This window comes from Schistocerca nitens, chromosome 3 (assembly GCF_023898315.1).
Source record: "Schistocerca nitens isolate TAMUIC-IGC-003100 chromosome 3, iqSchNite1.1, whole genome shotgun sequence".
Lineage (NCBI taxonomy): Eukaryota > Metazoa > Arthropoda > Insecta > Orthoptera > Acrididae > Schistocerca > Schistocerca nitens.
The window spans coordinates 91,871,704-91,892,164 of NC_064616.1; the positions used below are offsets into that span (position 1 = coordinate 91,871,704).

General features: G+C 41.6%; 1 protein-coding gene across 6 annotated transcripts in view; it reads left to right on the forward strand.

The window, feature by feature from the left end:
- The window catches only part of LOC126248069 (guanine nucleotide-releasing factor 2), a 463,467-nt gene that overhangs the window by 300,236 nt on the left and 142,770 nt on the right, over window positions 1-20,461 (forward strand). For all 6 annotated transcript variants that reach the window (XM_049948716.1, XM_049948717.1, XM_049948714.1 and 3 more), the window contains 4 exons: window positions 3,625-3,764; window positions 3,855-4,002; window positions 4,797-5,104; window positions 14,287-14,615. In XM_049948716.1, coding sequence (XP_049804673.1) covers window positions 3,625-3,764; window positions 3,855-4,002; window positions 4,797-5,104; window positions 14,287-14,615 — 925 coding nt within the window. The remainder of the gene's footprint in view (window positions 1-3,624; window positions 3,765-3,854; window positions 4,003-4,796; window positions 5,105-14,286; window positions 14,616-20,461) is intronic.

The following is a 20,461-nucleotide window of genomic DNA, read 5'->3' on the forward strand; positions in this document are numbered from 1 at the left end:
CAGTGGCGACACGCGGGTCCGACATGTACTAATGGACCGCGGCCGATTTAAGCTACCACCTAGCAAGTGTGGTGTCTGGCAGTGACACCACAGTATGTCCATTAGTTATTGTACAGTGCTGTATTGAGTAGAACATTGTGTCACACAGTTAGCAAATTTCGAGATGGCAGAATTAGGGGAGCAATGCGTATGCATTAAATTTTGTGGAAACTCAAGAAGACCTTTACAGAGACACACCAAATGATGCAGGAAGCCTACAGTGATGAGTGTTTAAGTTGTGTTCAGTGTTACAGATGGTTCACACAGTTAAAAAATGGCTGTATGGAAGTCAAAGATGAGAACAAAATTGTGCATGCCAATCGAAGACTGACTGTCCGAGAGATTGCAGAAGAATGTAATATTTCAAACAATTTCAAACAGGATGGAATGTAACAATACCAGAGAAGGAAAGTAGCCATTCACCTTATAACGGAGATGCTGAGTCGCGATAGGCACAATAAAAAGTTTCACACAATCATAGCTTTTGGCCATTAAGGCCTTTGTCAGCAGTAGACACACATACACACACGCAGACACACACTCACACAAACGCAACTTGCACACACGTCTGCAGTCTCAGAGAGCTGAAACTACACTGCGAGCAGCAGCACCAGTGTATGATGATGGGAGTGGCGGCTGGGTGGGTGAGGAGGAGGCTGGGGCAGGTAGGGGGAGGGATAGTATGGTTGGAGTGGCGGACAGTAAAGTGTTGCAGTTTAGATGGAGGGCAGGAGAGAAGGTGCGGAGGGGGGTAAGTAGTGGAAAGGAAAGAAATAAAAATAAAAAGAAATTAAAAGACTGTGTGTGGTGGTGAAATGACGGCTGTGTAGTGCTGGAATGGGAACAGGGAGGGGGCTGGATGGGTGAGGACAGTGACTATCGAAGGTTGAGGCCAGGAGGGTTACGGGAACGTAGGATATATTGCAGGGAAAGTTCCCATCTGTGCAATTCAGAAAAGATGGTGTTGGTGGGAAGGATCCATAGGGCACAGGCTGTGAAGCAGTCATTGAGATGAGGGGTATCATGTTTGGCAGCGTGTTCAGCAACAGGGTGGTCCACTTGTATTTTGGCCACAGTTTGTCGGTGGCCGTTCATGCGCACAGACAGCTTGTTGGTTGTCATGCTTACATAGAATGCAGCACAGTGGTTGCAGCTTAGCTTGTAAATCACATGACTGGTTTCACATGTAGCCCTGCCTTTGATGGGATAGATGATGATAGTGACCGGACGTATGGGACAGGTCTTGCATCTAGGTCTATTACAGGGGTATCAGCCATGAGGTAAGGGATTGGGAGCAGGGGTTGTGTAAGGATGGATGAGTATATTGTGTAGGTTCGGTGGACGGTGGGATACCATGGTAGGAGGGGTGGGAAGGATAGTGGGTAGGACATTTCTCATTTCAGGGCACGGCGAGAGGTAATCGAAACCCTGGCAGAGAATGTAATTCGGTTGCTCCAGTCCTGGATGGTACTGAGTTAAGAGGGGAAGCTCCTCTGTGGCAGAACTGTGGGACTTTGGGCCTTATCTTTCCAGTCTCCCACCACCTCCCAAAGTCCCACAGTCCGGCTACGGAGGAGTTTCCCCTTGTAACTCAGTACCATCCGGGACTGGAGCAAGTGAACTACATTCTCCGCCAGGGTTTCGATTACCTCTCGTTGTGCCCTGAAATGAGAAATGTCCTACCCACTATCCTTCCCACCCCCCATACCGTGGTATTCCGCCGTCCACTGAACCTACGCAATTTACTTGTCCATCCTTACACAACCCCTGCTCCCAATCTCTTTCCTCACGATTCATGCCCCTGTAGTAGACCTAGATGCAAGACCTGTCCTATACATCCTACTACTACCACCACCTACTCCAGTCCAGTCACTAACATCACCTATCCCATCAAAGGCAGGGCTACCTGTGAAACCAGTCATGTGATTTACAAGCTAAGCTGCAACCACTGTGCTGCATTCTGTGTAGGCATGACAACCAACAAGGTGTATGTCCGCATGAATGGCCACCGGCAAATTGTGGCAAAAAAACAATTGGACCACCCTGTTGCTGAACACGCTGCCAAACATGATACCCCTCATCTCAATGACTGCTTCACAGCCTGTGCCGTATGGATCCTTCCTACCAACACCAGCTCTTCTGAATTGTGCAGGTGGGAACTTTCCCTGCAATACATCCTATGTTCCCGTAACCCTCCTGGCCTCAACCTTCGGTAGTCACTGTCCTCAACCATCCAGGCCCCTCCCTGTTCCCATTCCAGCACTACACAGCCGTCATTTCACCACCACACCCAGTCTTTTTAATTTATTTTTATTTCTCTTCTTTCCACTACTTACCCCCTCCCCCCTTTGCACCTTCTCTCCTGCCCTCCGTCTAAAATGCAACACTTCACTGTCCACCACTCCCACCATACTATCCCTCCCCCTCCGCGCCCCAGCCTCCTTCTTACCCCCACCCAGTCACCACTCCCATCTTTCACTGGTCCTGCTGCTTGCAGTGTAGTTTCAGCTCGTGTGTGTGTGTGTGGGGGGGGGGGGTTACTGCGCGCGCGTATGTTTACCTCTGACAAAGGCCTTAATGGCCGAAAGCTATGATTGTGTGAATCTTTTTATTGTGCCTATCGTGACTCAGCATCTCTGCTATATGGTGAGTGGCAACTTTCATTCTCTGGTAATGTAACATTTCAGTTAGGATCATGTTACGAAATTCTAACACAGCATCTTGGAATGCATCGTGTTGCCACCATGTTCGTCCCATAGTGCATGAGGCAAGATCAGAATGACCTTTGTCTCACAACCTGTGAAGAGATTTTTCATCAAGCAAATGAGAACAAGATGTTCCTTAAGAGAATCATAACTCGTAATGAGGTGTGGGTCTACAGTTACGAATTTGAAACCAAGGTTCAATCTTCACAATGGGTCGGGAAAAGTTCTCCAAGACAAAAAAAAAAGGCAGCTTGTTAGGTCAGGCCAAATGTAAAGGCATGCTGATAGTGTTCTTTGACTTTGAAGGATTAGTTTATCATGAACTCGTGCCACAGGGACAAACTGTTAATCGATAGTATTATCGGACATTTTGCAATTCCTGAGAGAAAATATGAGAAGGAAATGGCCTGAAATTCGGAAAGACAATTCATGGCTTTTTCATCATGATAACACACCTGCACATTCAGCGCTGTTGGTGCGTGACTATTGCACAAAAAATGAAATCATTGTGCTGGCTCATCCTCTGTACTCACTGGGTGTGGCGCCTGTGAATGTGTTTTATATTTCCAAAGTTGAAAACCCCTTCGAAAGAACAATAGACGAAATAAAATAAAATTCACAGATGGTGCTTCACATGTTGCAGCAAGAGGCGTACCAAGACTGCTTCCAGATACCATGCACAATAAGTAAAAGCTAAGCATAGAACAATTTTGTGGACGAAGTTCCAGAAATTTTTGAACAGACCTCTCATTTGATAAGACACTACTTTTCAGAGTCTCTTAACAGAATCTGGTTTTCTGTGCATTAACGTTGTTTGTAACTGGTAGTGAATGTTTTAATATCTGTGTTCAAATACCAGTTTCCTTTATTTATATTTAAGGTTCAGTATGCTTTGAAACATTTTCGTGATGTTGTTGGCAAAAACAAGCTTGAAGTTCTGCCGGGAAATGGGACTGTGGTATTAGAGACTGTAACAACCATCCATAGTATGCTCAAAATGTACGTCCTCAATGAACAAAGGTATGTATATCTGTTGTTTGTTTTGCATTCTCACATAATCTGTCATGATATATGGATTTACACTTAAGACTGACTGAACAACTTTTGCAGTTCAGCTTTGGTTTCTGCAACAAACCAAGTATATCAAAGTCTTGCCAAACTAATTAAACTCTGTGATGATGTTCTGCTACAAGGAGAGAAAGCTTTAAATAAAGAAAATGTGAATGAAGTTATCCATCTTGTTGAAGAAGCAGTCCAGGTAATTCCAAAACAATGTTCCTGCACTGTGCCATCTCAACATATCATTTTTTCCCCCCTTAATCTAACATATATTTTTGCTTTTTGAAGCTCAGTAGTTTGTATACTCACACAGATAAACTACCAGCTTTTCACCTAATTAACATTTAGTAGTTAAGTAAATGAGATTTTTTGTAGATTAGGCAATGAAGATTAGTTCATATACGCTTGGTGACAAGCAAACATTACAATATTTGTTGTTACACATTTGAATTTTTAACAAGTCCTGATGCTGACTGCTTGATTACTGACAAAACTGCATGCTGTTTTGTCTCCAAATGTATTTCGTAATACTAATGTGGAAATTATTAGAGGCAACATTAGAGGGAAGTTAATGATAATTTCTTTAAATATTTTTGTTTCAGTACCTTTAGCTTACATTATCAGAACATAATAAAAACGAAAAAAAAAAAAAAAAACAATTTCCATCCCGGAAAGCATAATAATTTCATGGAAAAGTTTAGTGTGTGTTGGAATTTAATTGTACAATTGAACAAATAAAGATTTTTAAGTATCAGAATCTCTCTCCTGTCCCATTTGCTAAGCCATTTCAATGCTTTAAAGACAGCAATCCCTTGTTTATGCATCCCAAAAACTACTATATCACCTATAGAAAATGAGTGATAAAGTTTATTATGTTTGTATATGACAGTAGATAAAAATGTGAACACAAACATTTTAGCTTCTTTGCACTGTATGGCACACTATTTTTAATTGGCCCCTCCAATTTTTAATTACATTTCCTCATCATTTCAGCACTTGGTAACACTAGCCCAGGATCAGATAGCCCATAGAGAAAGCAGTACAAAAGCTACAACTAATCATATAACTCATCGTGGGCCTCTGTTGGATCGAGCATCAAATTATGGTTTGGGAGGAACTGACTTTCCACAGCGTAGCTCATTGCCTGATATTCCTCTTACTCCAAGAGAGCGACAGATATTAGAGCAGACATCTACTTCTGTCACAGACAGGCATGGAATAAGTTCTGTACCACATTCACAGAGCTCAGAGTCCATATTGAATGATACTAGTCCACCACCAAAACCACCTCTGCCAACAAGGTAGTGTGACTTTTCCTCTGCCATTTATATATATATAAACTGTTTATGCAATTAACTGACGTATTCTTGAGTGTCCAATTTTTAAATATAATTTTAATGCTTTCCACCCATTTTACACGTGCATGTGCTTATGTATCACAGATGTAGATAAGATACATCGTTTTCCTGGTAATGTGTTTTATTCTTAGCACATGACATAGGTGTTTCAGGCTAAAAAACTGGATTCTGTGGCCTATGTCAATTAGAAACAAGCAAATTCAGCAAATTTCATTATTTAGGCCTTAGAAAATAGTTGGTTCTCAAAGTAATTCTGTGTCATGTGCTGACGGTGCATGACCACTGTATTTGAAATAACTCTAATTGTTATAATACAAAGTCTTTTGTAGCAGCTTTTGACAGAATTTTTATTTACAAATTCATCTTTAGGTGGAAAATGTATCAGTTTGTAACACATGACGTTAGTATGTGAACATAAGGGCTTAGTGAAAACAAATAACTACACAAAATTAAATCATACTTGAAGCCTCAAATTCTTGAAATTATTGTTGCAGTTTCTGAAAAATCCCAGCATTACATGTTTGTTCTAAAAATGATATTTTTGAATCTACCAAAACTGCTATCAGTAGTTTTTATATTTCCACAACTAGTTCCAATCTTTGATCACTGCCGCATGTGGTGTCCACATTTCAAGTAAAGCAGATATGTGAAATGTAAAATTTAATATGTATACATATTACTGAGATTACTAATAAAGCTGCACATTGTCATTTTGCTTCTAAACTTACTTAAATGCACAACTCTGTACAAACACATTAGAAGAGCACAGGAAAAAGAACGTGCTTTGTCCACATTATTAAATTGTCCAGCAGAGCAGTTTTAAAGTTTGGAACTGAAATTCATGGATACTGATTCACAAAATCAATGAATACAACAGTCGTAATGGAAGGACATGTTATAGACATTAAATTTAACATAAATTGATTCCTTAAAAATTTAAATTGTGATTTTATTGGCATAATATTTAAAGTAATGTCATGCATTTCAAGGAAAAATTGTGCATAGCTGAATGCACGATATTGCTAGTAGAATTGTATTTTTTGTTAAACATTGTGTGTCAGATTATTTTGTAATGAAAACAATGTTTGAAACAATAAAGATACTTCTAGATACGCAGGTTCTCTATGCCGTTTTAACTTCATGTGATAATGTGGTAATAAGAATAAAATATATCACTTCGTTCCAACATTGACTTGTCAGCGTAGTGTAAAACATTTATGTAAATCACTCTAGCTTCTTGTCTATTATAATTATTGTTATTATTACATAAAATTTTTAAAATATTTAATTATATTTTTATATTTTACCTATGTAAGCAGGGGATGGATATTCTCCAGAGCGCTGCTCTTGAAGTCACAGTGAAACTGTTACCACCGATAAAATCCAAGCTCAATTGTAAGTTACTCAGTGTTGACTGAGGTAGTGACTTTTTTTGTGATGACTACCTCTCTAATGGACCATGTTGGCAAATGACATTTCCTCAAATATATATTCTTCAGAAATTACTCCCAATTTTGTGTCACCACAACATCAAGAGGCATAGGTTTACATCAAACTTAACCATGATTCACACCTAACCCATTGTTAGAACTTCTCTAACAATGGAAGTTACATTCACAGTCTCTAAAAGCTTCAGTTCACTCACAAGATAGTTAAGGTACCTTTATAGACTGTAATTCTTGTTCTTCTCTGAGCATGAATCACAAAAGCTTAAAGATGTTTGACTTTCGTGTGCAGTAATTGTGCACAAAGTGATTTACAAGAAAACAACTTCACTGCTCCCTTTTCTTCCTGTAACTTTAGTGTAAGTGTAGAACATTGAAGTTGCATTTGAAAGCTGATGGATATTGAAAGAGTGGGCAGACAACTGCCATCTGTAATAGACATCATTAGTACTTATGTTTGGTAGGCAAACTTTTTTTGGTAGTCCGTGCAGATTGCTTTTGTTTCATTAGACTTTTGGCTTTTCAAACAAGAAGTGCTCTTTCTGGAATAAAATGTTTGTGCTTTGACTTTGTTTACTTTCTGGTCAGTGGTGATCTTATTGATTTCTTTCAAGACTTGTTTCTTCATGTTATCGATATAACATTGCATTCAGCACCTTCATCTCAGCAGTGTAATTACTGCAGGTTGAGTGTGTATCATTCCTTTGATACCCAAAAGCTATATTGAATTTAGTGTTGAATACTCTTACATGCGCCGGCCGCGGTGGCCGTGCGATTCTAGGTGCTCCAGTCCGGAGCCGCGCTGCTGCTACGGTCGCAGGTTCGAATCCTGCCTCGGGCATGGGTGTGTGTGATGTCCTTAGGTTAGTTAGGTTTAAGTAGTTCTAGGGGACTGATGACCACAGCAGTTGAGTCCCATAGTGCTCAGAGCCATTTGAACTCTTACATGCATTTCATATGGAATGTTAAAATTCAAGTATTTTTCCTGGATCAATTCATGCAGTTTTTCTACCAAAAGTTCCCCTAGGAGGTACAAATTTTTAGTCTTTATCTATGTTGTAATGTCTTGATCTACCCTTAAATAAATGAATATGATCATAAACAGCCATTCCTACTTCTTCCTTAATTTTCCATGGCCTACTTCCATGCTTACCCATTCCAGCACGAAGTGTCTTGCCCAGTTTCAAAAGTTTCAGAACTGTCATTAATCACCACCTAGTTATTCCAGGTACTGCCCTGAAGGCTTTCCTTTTAATAGGAATGTGCAGTGTCGTCACCTTTCACTCTTACTCTGTTGCTGAAATTACTCTCTGAGGTGTGCTTCATCTTCATTCTTCCTTGATCACCTTTTATGAAATGGAAGTAGTGTTATGAGACCTTTCAGATATAATAATTGTTCATGTCAATCTAATATATCACCAAATTTTCGTATAATATTTGATCTTTCTTCAGGACTTACTACCTCAAAACAAATTAACCTACAGTTGCAGTCTTCTCCTAGTTCATGCGACTGTATCTTTAATGTCTTCATGACTGTATTCATTCACCTTCATAATTGCCTTTCCCTAACACTATTAGAATCTGAAGGTCTCTGTCTTCCATCCTCAGATGGAGTACTCATCATTCAATATAAATAATAATCCTACTCGCAAAACAATCAATTTTTGACAAGCTATTGTAATTGGATAGATAAAAAAATCTACTCGCCAAGCGGTGGCAGAATACACACATAAAAGATGGTTATAACTAGGCAAGCTTCTTCAGGCAGAAGGGTTGAAGGGGAAGGAAGGGGGATGAGGAAAAGGACTAGAGAGGTCTAGGAAAAGGGGTACATTTCAGGAAAGTCACCCAGAACCTTGGGTCAGGAGAGACTTTCCAGACAGGATGATAAGGAAAGAATTTCCAGACAGGATTATAAGGAAAGACTTATTGTTGAGGACTGCACCGGATGCAATTTGAAAACCTGAGAGCGTAAAAGTGGAAGACAGGGTAATATGCAAGACAGAGATCATTGTTTAAACATTTTACATGCATTAATAAGAATGAAAACCTAAGTGCATTTTATGTAACAGAGGTGGGAGGGGGATGGTGAAAAATGGACAGATAAGAAAATGAAACATGTAGAAAACTAAAATTGAATGAAGAAAGGAGTAGTTACTGTGAAGAAATAGTGAGATGAAAGAAATTAACGCCAGGTGGGTGGTGAGAACCAAGGACATGTTGGCAACTGTCAGAATGTAAGTACTGTTGTTTGTTCGTAGGTTTAATGTGGACTGACGTGTATAGCTGGCCTTTGGTGAGGATGAAATCAACATCAAGGAAAGTGGCACAGGATTTGGAGTAGAACCATGTGAAATTTAATTGGGAGAAGGTATTCAGAGATTCCAAGAATATTAACAGGTCAGTCTCACCATAAGTCCATATGGTAAAGATGACCTTAATTTATCTAAACCAAACCAGGGGCTGAAGATTTTTGGATCCCCGGAAAGCCCCCTCCAAGCGACCAATGAAAAGATTGGCATAGGAAGGAGTCATCCTGCTTCCCGTGGCCAAAACCCCTGATTTGTTTGTGTGTCTGCCTCTCAAAGATGAAGTAGTTGTCAGTAAGCACAAAGTTGATTAAGGCGAGTAGGAAAAATGTCATAGATTTGGAATTATGTGGGCAGTGACTGAGGAAATGTTCAGCAGCAGACAGACAGACCATGCATGTGGGGGACGTTGGTATAGAGGGAGATGGCATCAATGGTGACAAGCAAAGGGTGTGGTGGGAGTGGCAGGGGCATGGATTTCAGATGATGTTCACATAGGAGGGAAGTCTTTGTACTACAGGTTGCAAATGCTGATCAACCAAGGCAGATATATGTTCGGTTGGTGCCCTGTCTTCCAGCTTTAAGCCCTCAGGTTTTCAAATCTCGTCCAGTACAGTCCCCAGTGATAAGTCTTTTCTTCGCATCACATCCAATAAGTCTCCCCTGACCAGTGGTTCTGTGTAACTTTATCGAAATCTACCCCTTTTCCTAGACCTCTCCAGTCCTTTTCCTTCACGCCTCTTCCTTCCCCTTCAATCCTTCTGCCTGAAGGAGGAGCCACTGGCTCCGAAAGCTTGCCTGTTATAATCTTCTCTTATGTGTGTGTTCTGCAACTGTTTGGTGAGTAGGTTTCTTATCCATCCAGTTACATAATATAAATAATAAACTATTTCAACTGAAATGAATAATTTAAACTCCTCATTACCAAACAGAATGTCCCAAACTGAAGCAGCGATTTTCGCTAGTACCAACAATGCACAATGAAGAAAAAGTTGCTGTTTCTTGCTCCAACATGTTTACCAACCCACAAGGAATCTAATACTTTATATACAACATCAGACAGAGCACACTTATTCCCTGTAGCAAGAGGCATTAGCACGTTCTTTTCCTGCATGCATAATTTGAAATAGGTTACGGAACATAGACTATTCATATTCTCACACTAGTCTGTTAACAGTATTGACTGAAATACTGACTCAATAGTTAAATGAAGTTTGCTTGTGATACATGCTCCATTCTCAAAATACAGGTCACTTTGCTAATGCACACAACTTGGAGGTAGCCATTTCCTATCCTGTGATGGAAGAGATTTCCATTGCCAGCATTTGGGTGGCAAAGGTGGTGGTGATCCATGTGTTGGATGGTGACCTTAAGTTTGGCTATCTCATTGGTGCTATTTGGGTGTAGTGGAACTGAGTTTCACTATCTCGCCACACGTCTTCTCATTACCATTAACAAAAATGTGATAATATACACTCCTTCAGGAGAGGGTTACCCTTAAGACAATTGATACACAAGTCACCAAAGTGGTGGTGCCAATTAAAAAAAGGCTTGCATCAGGTGAAGGGCAATGCAAGTTCATTCCTTTTATTCACTGATGGATTCTGGTATACAGTGGGTAATGCAAGTGGTACATTTTTATTAATGCCCCACAACAGCACTCATGAAAATCAGAATTTGTTGCCAATGTCAAACAATATATAATGTGTGTGTGTATATATATAAATGTATTGTATGTTTGCAGATTGTACCCATGTCTGTCTGGTATTACACCATTTTAAGTAAGATAATGTGTGATTCTCAGCCTGGTGTGAGCCTTCCAGTTTGATGCTCTTTAATGGTTTGTGTGTCAATTCACTACTTATTTTCAAGCAGCGTCTCATTTGGACTCGAGAGAACAAGTGGATCCTATCTGTACATGTCTGTCATGGAAAAGTTTGAGGTGTTCACTAGAAATCAAACACAGGATGTCTGTGTCAGTGGCTAACAATACTAAACACTAGGTCACACTGGCAGTCAGTATATACACATTTTCAATGATTTTTTAAACAATTTCATTGGATATATTAGATTACAGATTCAAATTTGTCAAGGACTGTCCACTATGATACAGTATGGCATAATTTTTAGTGCATATATTTTTTGCTCTGATTGTTAATATATACTTGGATGTTCTCTGATTGTGATTTTACGCTAAAATTAAGGTGCTCCTGGAACGGCGACTTAACCGAAATCCTAAACAATAAATAATTCTTACATACTACACTATCATGTCATATAGTCTGAAACCACAATATTTCTTTAATATTTGACTGAAATTTAGGCTGTGCACAAGAGTTTGAAATGAATAAAAACCTAGCTAGTACATTTGATGATCTGTATCTTGATTCAGTGTATTTCAACTAAGTCATCGTTCCAGAGAACACCTCAATTGGCTTTACATTAAAGCATAATCACAGGTCAAAATCAAATGCTTAGATTCATCTGTCGTTCATTGACAGAATTATAGATTATTGTAGAGACTAGAGCTTTATAAAGATTGATTGTAATATAAATCCTACACTGAATTCACTGTGATACTAACTGCTTTGCCACGCGGAGTGGCTGCGCAGTTTGAGGCGCCGTGTCACAGAGGTTCGAGTCCTCCCTTGAGCGTGGGTGTGTGTGGTGTGTTGTTCTTAGCATAAGTTAGTTTAAGTAGTGTTTTAAGTCTAGGAACCGACGACAGCAGTTTGGTCCCTTAGGAATTCGCACACATTTCAACATTTTGAACTAACTGCTTTACATGTCATGGCACATGATGGGCCGCTGGCAGTTCTGTACCTGATACTGTCCACCTCTCTGCACAATAGTACACACACACTAGTTGGGAACTTCTCTTTCATTATCTCACATTCCGGAATATAGGTAACACTTTTATGTTTAATTCCAAAATTCAGTTGGTATTGTGTTTATACCACAGAACTTGATATTCTGTACTAGGATACTTGTTTATTTATTTTTACCACATCAATTTTATTTTTCTATTTGTTCCTATTTGAAATGTCAACCTTTATGGGTACTAGGATGGGAGCATGTTATACATGATAATGTCATATGAATGCCTATGTCATTGTACAGAATTATGCATGTCAATGCCTTTAGATGATATATTGTTTTACTGATAACTCGAGTAAAATATATTTTTGTAGGAAATTATGTTCAGATGCATGTTGTGCCAACAAGGGGTCAACTTTGTTCTTGGCAACAGTTTGGGTGTGGTGGCCATTCATCCTTGTGGACAGCTGATGGGTAAGCACACCAACTTGTAAAGCTGTGCAGTGTTTGAAGCAGAGTTGGTATATGCATGGCTGATTTGACAGGTGGCCCAGCATCTGATGAGATAGGATAAGCCTGTGACAGGACTGGAGTGGGAAGTGCTGGGTGGGTGGATGGGACAGGCCTCGCACCTTGGCCTTCCACAGGGATATGATCCCTGTGACATTGAGTTGGGAGTGGGGCTGGCATATGGATGGACTATGATGTTGTGAATGCTTGGTGAGCAAGGGACCACCACTTTAGGATGGGTGGGAAGGATCTTGGGTAGGATGTCCCTCATTTCAGGGATCGTGATAGATAATCAAGGGCCTGGCAAAGGATATGATACATTTGTTGCAGTCTTGGATGGTAATGTGTGATGAAGGGGGCACTTCTTTGTAGCCCATTGTAAGGTTAGTGAGAGGATTGGAGGTGTCTGTCTGGTTCAGGTTTATTGATGATATCTTACTGATGTTTTGATATCTCAATGATGTGGTGATATCTTAATGATGTGGACTCACTTGTTCTGCTACGCAATGTGTCATCTTTCTGCACTTTGATCTCCACACATCTCTCCACGTTAAACCCACTAACCACCAGCATTACCTGTGTCTTGGCAGCTGCCATTCCTCCCACCCCAAAAAAATCTTTCTCATGCAGCCTGGCCAGCTGTGGACTATGTATCACTGATGATAACTCCCTTGCCCTGTATGCTGAACGTCTCATGAAGGCCTTCACAAACAGGCACTACATGCCAAACCCTAGTCCACAGACACATTTCCTGTGTCATGTCCTCAAAAAGTCTTAACCTCCCAACAACCCCAAGAATCAACTGTAAATGAGCTGCCCCTTTGTCACCTAATATCACCCTGGACTGGAACAACTGAACCACAAGCTTTGTCAGGGCTTTGATCATCTATCATCATGCCCTGAAATCACAGAAATACTACCCAAAATCCTTTCCACCACTCCTAAAATGGTTTTCAATTGCTCACCAAACCTACTAAACATTCTAATCCATCCATATGCCACTCCTACTCCCAACACCATACCACAGGGATCTTACCCTTACCGAAAAGTAAGATGCAAGACCTGGCCAACCCACTAAGCCAGTATTTCCTACTCCAGTTCTGTCACAGGCTTATCCTACTCCATCAGAGACTAGGCCAACTGTCAAAGCAGCTATGTCATATACCACCTCTGCTTCAAACACAGCACAGCTTTTTATGTCTGTATGACTAACTGTCAACTGTCAACCAAGTTGAATGGCCACCACCAAATTGTTGTAAAGAACAAAGTTGACCACCCAGTAGCACAACATGCAGCCAATCATAACATGCTCAGTTTCAATGGCTACTTAACAACTTGGACCATCTAAATCCTTTCCTCCAACACCAGCAGGTGGGAGTTATTCTTGCAATATGCCCTCCACTTCTGTAATTGTTCTGACCACAATCTCCGGTAAACCACTGTCCCCACATGCTCCACCCAACAGTTTCCTCTCTCTTCATTTTGCCACACTCTCCCAATTCATGTTCTCACATCACCTTCAGTGTGTGCAGCTCCCCACTGGCTCCAACAACCATGCATCACATGCCTAGCATGTGATTTTGCCACTCTTCCCTCCTGTTTTCATAGCCAGCAAACTGCTCCCTCTCCCACTCCCTCTCCCTCCCTCCCTCCCTCCCTCCCTCCCTCCCTCCCTTCCTCTACCCCTTCCCCTATCTCTTTCCCTCCCCCCTCTACTTTCCTTACCAGACACAACCGCCACCCCAACCTAGTCCACCTGCCACAAAGCAGCACTAAAATTTTAGGTCCAGTTGGCGCCGTATCGCCATGGGGGGGGGGGGGGGGGGCGGCAGCATTGCAGGAAAGCAAGGCTGTCGATGACTCAATGTTTCTATGTTTCTGTTTTATGTGACATTCAGTACTGCTTCATTGTGATCAATGGTTGAAGCCAGTTGTGGAAAAATAAAAACGTTAGCAGCAGCTCTTATGGATATAAAAATTTCTTTTTTTGCAATGCATGAATTTCCAAAGACGATACTGGATCTTAAAATGAATTTTTCCATAGGAGTTACCATATATCAGAAGGCAGTGAGGAACCACCACCACTCCCACCAAAACGTCGGCAGCGCTCAACACGACCAACACAACAGCAGCAACAGCAGCAGCGTGATGTTGAAAGTTCAAGCCTTGAAGGCATTGGCGGACATCTCGGTACCAGTCTAGAGAGGCTCAGTTTACGTAGTCGTTCCCCAGAGGATACCTCCTCCTTACTTAGTGCATCAGCTGGTAGTCTGGATTCTGTTCTCAACCATTCACGGGATGAAGAAGAGTTACAAGCTCTTTCAGGACCTGCTGATGAATCACTCCATTCTATTGATGGTTCTCTAGTACCAGGTAGGTCTAGACGCAGTTAATAGCTTTATTTTATCAAATTTTCTCTAGTTTTTATTGCTGAGGACCTAATTATAGTATCCAAAATTTCCTTACAATGAAGCCCTAAATTGGCAGTTTAATAGTGTCTGGAGTGTACCCTATATCATTTATCCTTGTCAGAAGAGTGAAAGGTAAATAGCTGAAATTCGCATACACAAAGAAACATCAAATCCAACACTAAAAGGATTGTTGTTATCTTGTTCCGGAACCGACAACACAGAGGACTCTTTTATGAGATGGAAAAAGAATCTAGTGCAGAGATTTGTGTTCTCTGCTTTCCAGGTTTGTCACCATATGGTGTAACTCCTCTATATCTGCTCACCTCTCTCCCCCTCCCTCCCCTCCCCCCGTTCCCCCTCTCTCCCTCTCCCCTTCCCTCCCCCTGTTCCCCCTCTCTCCCTCTCCCCTTCCCTCCCCCTGTTCCCCCTCTCTCCCTCTCCCCTTCCCTCCCCCTGTTCCCCCTCTCTCCCTCTCCCCCTTCCCTCCCTCTCCCCCTTCCCTCCCTCTCCCTCCCCCTCCCTCTCCCTCCCCCTCCCTCTCCCTCCCCCTCCCTCTCCCTCCCCCCTCCCTCCCCCTCCCCCTCCCTCTCCCTCCCCCTCCCTCTCCCTCCCCCTCCCTCTCCCTCCCCCTCCCTCCCCCTCCCCCTCCCACTCTCCCCTCCCTATCTCCCTCCCCCTCCCACTCTCCCCTCCCTATCACTCTCCCCTCCCTATCACTCTCCCCTCCCTATCTCCCCTCCCTATCTCCCCTCCCTCCCCCTCCCCCTCCCTCCCCCTCCCCCTCCCCCTCCCCCCTCCCTCCCCCTCTCCCCCTCTCCCTCCCTCTCCCCCTCCCCCTCCCTCCCCCTCCCTCTCCCTCCCCCTCCCTCTCTCCCCTCCCTCTCTCCCCTCCCTCTCTCCCCTCCCTCTCTCCCCTCCCTCTCTCCCCTCCCTCTCTCCCCTCCCTCTCTCCCCTCCCTCTCTCCCCTCCCTCTCTCCCCTCCCTCTCTCCCCTCCCTTTCACCCCTCCCTTTCACCCCTCCCTCTCACCCTCCCCCTCCCTCTCACTCCTCCCTCTCACCCTCCCTCCCCCTCCCTCTCACCCCTCCCTCTCACCCTCCCTCCCCCTCCCTCTCACCCCTCCCTCTCACCCTCCCCCTCCCTCTCTGCCCTCCCTCTCACCCTCCCCTCCCTCTCTGCCCTCCCTCTCACCCTCTCCCCTCCCTCTCTGCCCTCCCTCTCACCCTCTCCCCTCCCTCTCTCCCCTCCCTCTCTCCCCTCCCTCTCTCCCCTCCCTCTCTCCCCTCCCTCTCTCCCCTCCCTCTCTCCCCTCCCTCTCACCCTCTCCCCTCCCTGTCACCCTCTCCCCACCCTCTCTCCCCTCCCTAACCCCCATGCCTACTTACTCTTTTATTTTTTCTATTATTATTATTATAATATTATTATTATTATTATTCAGGAGCACCTTTTGCTGAAGCTAGCAAGGAAGGCTAGGGTGTAGCTGCCTGAGCGGTAGTTTCACAAACCGCTTGTAGCAAATTTTAGTTGGACAGGTTTGCCAATTTTGCAGCCTTCTACTATTGATCTTATGTTTCTAAAGAAAAGTAGTCGTCCTGCTCTTTTCCATTCCTTTGACAAAGACTGATTTTTGGTGAAGGGAAGAAAGAATTGAAGTTACGAAGAGGTAGTCAGCATGGAGCATAGACAACATTTCACTGAATACAGCTTAATTTTGAATTAATTTATTACACGAACCCATCACAGTTTTACTTTCTGTTTGAATTTGATCATCAGGTACAAAAAATACACAGATATGACAGTATCCTGAAAAGTAAAGATATTTGTTTTTGTAGTACCATGTTCTAATAAAGATAGTAAATAAAGATTCACAATTATTTGGTCCATGCTTATATGTTAATACTGCTGCAGGGTAGTAATCTCAACTTAATTGAGAACAGTTGAAGAACTACAATAGATAGTTTGGAGTAGAAGCAGCACAAGACAAAGGAGGCACTGAATCTTATTTGAAAAGCAAACCAGAATCCATAACACTGTGCAAAAGTGTTTCAGAAGTCATCAAAAGAGACAAACTGATTCAAATTACTTTCCAGCTAGACAACATGTATTACACATGAGACATTTATGTACATTTCATCCTCTGTGAATATCTGTACTTTCTGTAGGCCTGAAAATTTTGAGAGCTATAACCTCTTGTATATCATGTAGATTGGCCAAGCTGCTGATTGTAATACTAAGTAACTACTTATATTAACAGGGGGCAACAGCTGCAAAATTACTGTAAAATACACTTTTGAGAACAGTACTTTATTAGCACGTTGCTGATTTCACAGAAGAATCTCAGGAAACCATTTAGTCTGTGAAAGAGCATAACAATAAAATTCAACATTTGAAAGATAGTGAAACATGATCACGAAAACAACTGGGTCTGGAAGCTTCACACATTAAAGCTAAAGCTGTCATTGATCTGAAGGTTGGTTTGAACACCACAGTGCTTTACTAGGTATGGTCCTATTGGGAGTATTATGCCAATGTCTTCTTTCAACCTTTAAACTTACTTACCAGCCTGTTAAGGGGGAATTTAGAGTTTAACGTGAACTCTGAACCACAGTGCAGCTCGGCATTTTTCACTTTGACAAATATTGCCAGAGGCGAAATAAGAGGCAGATTAAAAATCTTCAGGCTGGCTGGGGGTAGAACTAGAGACTTTCAGATTCCTTATTCTGGCACTTTACCACTGAGTCACATCATCACACATTATGTTAGCAAGAAAAGGAAAGAGGACTTCCAATATGTATAGAAGCACACAGAGAATATCACCCTCCCCTCCCCTCCCCTCTTCAGTTGAATTCTGAGAATCATTTATAAAACTAAATCAGAAAGAAAGAGGCAATCTTCCATTACAACACCACATTAAGTACATATGTAGTGGCATATACTTAATGAAATCACGAACCTAATTGTTTTACCATTTACATCTATTTGTCACCTTCTTTCTTGATTGAAAATAATTTAAAAATTTAAAGTAAATGTTTGTGTATGTGTAATGGCCAACAAATGAAGTTCTGTTGTGATCTACCAATGTTAGGTGGAGAGAATAATATAGCAAACTCAGTTACATGAAGATTATTTGGAATCATATACTTCCACTGAAGACAACGAAAGGAGGGATGCCAATGTTATAAGAAAGGAACAAATGGGAGCTGACAAGTAGAAAAAATCTAATAGAATTAAAGGTGCACAGATTATGGAAATCAGAAGTATAGTGAAATTGTATGGTAATGGGTCTGATTATGAAACATAAACCTGCTAATATTGTATAAATATTGTTCACTCTTCAGGTAGTCATTTGTTAAATCAGCACGTTTTACAGTGTCTGTATGTTCCTTAAAAAAAGAAAGAGAAAACATTTGCATAACATGGAGAAGTTGTCACAATGAAACTAGTGTTTCAGGATGTAGCTACTGTCCTTAGCAGTATCTTCTTCATCTAGAAAGATATTAGCTGTGGTTTGATGACACTGTGATTTTACGAAATAGGAACACACCAGCCGTGGGGTAGGAAAATTATTGTTCAACATTTCATCAACAGCAACGTCATTAGATAAGAAGCAGAAGCTCAGATGCAGAATGATGGGTGAGGAATCTGCTATGCCCTAATCAGAGGAACCATATAAAATTGTCCAGTGAAACTGCTGAGAGGTCTAACGCATGTGGTTACTGCCAGTAAACTGCTTTTGTTGAGAACACTGATGAATGTGTTACTGTACACTTTACTAGTTCACGTTGGGTTAAAAGAAACATGCACATTGTACTGCGCTGAGTACTACATGACATAGTGTACAAAGAACATAACATGAGACACGAGACCTGACACAGCAACAGGTACATACTGGCAAGTAGGCAAACAATCAAGTGGGGATGTACTCAGACTGAGCAAAGACAGTTTTACATAAAAGCAAAGCCATATAAAGATCATGGCCCATATGAATCCACAGAGGTTTGTTTGAATACTTTTGACTGGACTCGAAAGAAACCACAAATAACCTGAATCGCAGGTATAGCTGAGGCATCGAGCGGTCAGTTGGCACATAAATGAGGCTGGTGATAAGTCAGAAGCACATTTGCTAGCAAAAAGCTAACTCTACAGGTCAAGCTGCAGTCCAACACACAGTTATAATCTGCCAGCAAGTTTCAAATCAGCATGTACTCTGCTTCAGCGTGAAAGATCCATTCTCAAGACTGAAAAAGATGCTAAGCTTTCATAGGATCTACATATGGTCCATGGCGGAGGTGTGGTCTGCCACTACTAATCATTTCCTTTGGTGTTCCACTTCCAAGTAGAGCCTCCGTATGAGCCCTAATTTCTCATACCATATCTTCGTGGATTTAGGTTGCCAGTGGTAGAATTGTTCTCGAGACAGCTTCAGATGCTGATTCTCTAAATTTTATAACTAGTGTTCCTCTAAAAGAATGTCGCCTCCCATACAGGGATTCGCATTTGAGTTCCCGAAGTATCACTGTAATAGTTGTGCATCGATGGAACCTTTTGGTAACAAATCTAGCAGCCCACCTCTGAATTGCTTTGATATCTTCCTTTCATCCAACCTGGTAAGGATCCCAAACACTCAGCAGTACTCAAGAATGGGTCACACTAGTGTTATGTGTGCAGTCTCCTTTACAAATGAACCAGACTTACCTAAAATTCTCCCAATGAACCGAAGTCAACCATTCAACTTCCCTTTCACAGTCCTTATGTGCTTGCTCCGTTTCATATGTCTTTGCAATGTTAAGCCTAGATATTTAATTGACATAACTTTGTCAAGCAGCACACTACTATGTTATATTTCAACATTGTGGGATTGTTTTTCATACTCATCTGTGTTAACTTACATTTTTCTACATTTAGAGCTAGCTGCCATTCGTCACACCACCTAGAAATTTTGTGTAAGTCATCTTGTATTGTCCTAAAGTCATTATGTGTTGACACCTTCCTGTACACCACAGCATCATCAGAAAATAGCCGCAGATTGCTGCTTACTATGTCTGTCAGATAATTTATGTACATAGAGTACAAGAGTGGTCCTGTCACACTTCCCTGGGGCACTCATGATGATATCTTTGTCTCTGATGACACTCACTGTCAGAGCCAACGTACTAGGTTCTATTACTTAAGAACTCTTCAAGCCACTCACTTATCTGAAAAGCTATTCTGTATGCCCATATCTTTGTTGATAACCTGCAGTGGAGCACTGTCTCAAATGCTTTTCGAAAATCAAGGAATGTCAGGTCTGCCTGTTGCCCTTCATCCTAGATTTGCACAATATAAAGTAAGAAGAGGGCAAGCTCAGTTTCTCGTGCATATTCGTGGACAGAAGCTTTTCTATCTCAAGGAAACTGATTATACTCTAAACTGTGAATATGTCCAAGAATTCTGGAGAAAATCAGGGTTAAGGATATTGGTCTGTAATTTTGCAGGTCCATTATTTTACCCTTCTTATAGAGAAGAGTTACCTGCACTTTTTTCCAGTCACTTGGGACTTTGCACTGGATGAAACATTGCTGAAAAAATCAAGCTAAGTAAGAGGGCAATGCTATAGAGCACTCTTTGTAAAAGGAAATTGGAATTCTATCCAGACCTAGTGACTTATTTATTTTTAATTCTTTCAGTTGCTTATTTATGTCAAAGATGCCTATTACCATGTCCTCCATATTGGGGTCGGTGAGATGGTCAAATGGCAGTATGTTTGTATGACCCTCCTGTGTGAATGATGTCTTAGACATGAAATGTAAAACTTCAGCTTTCCTTTTG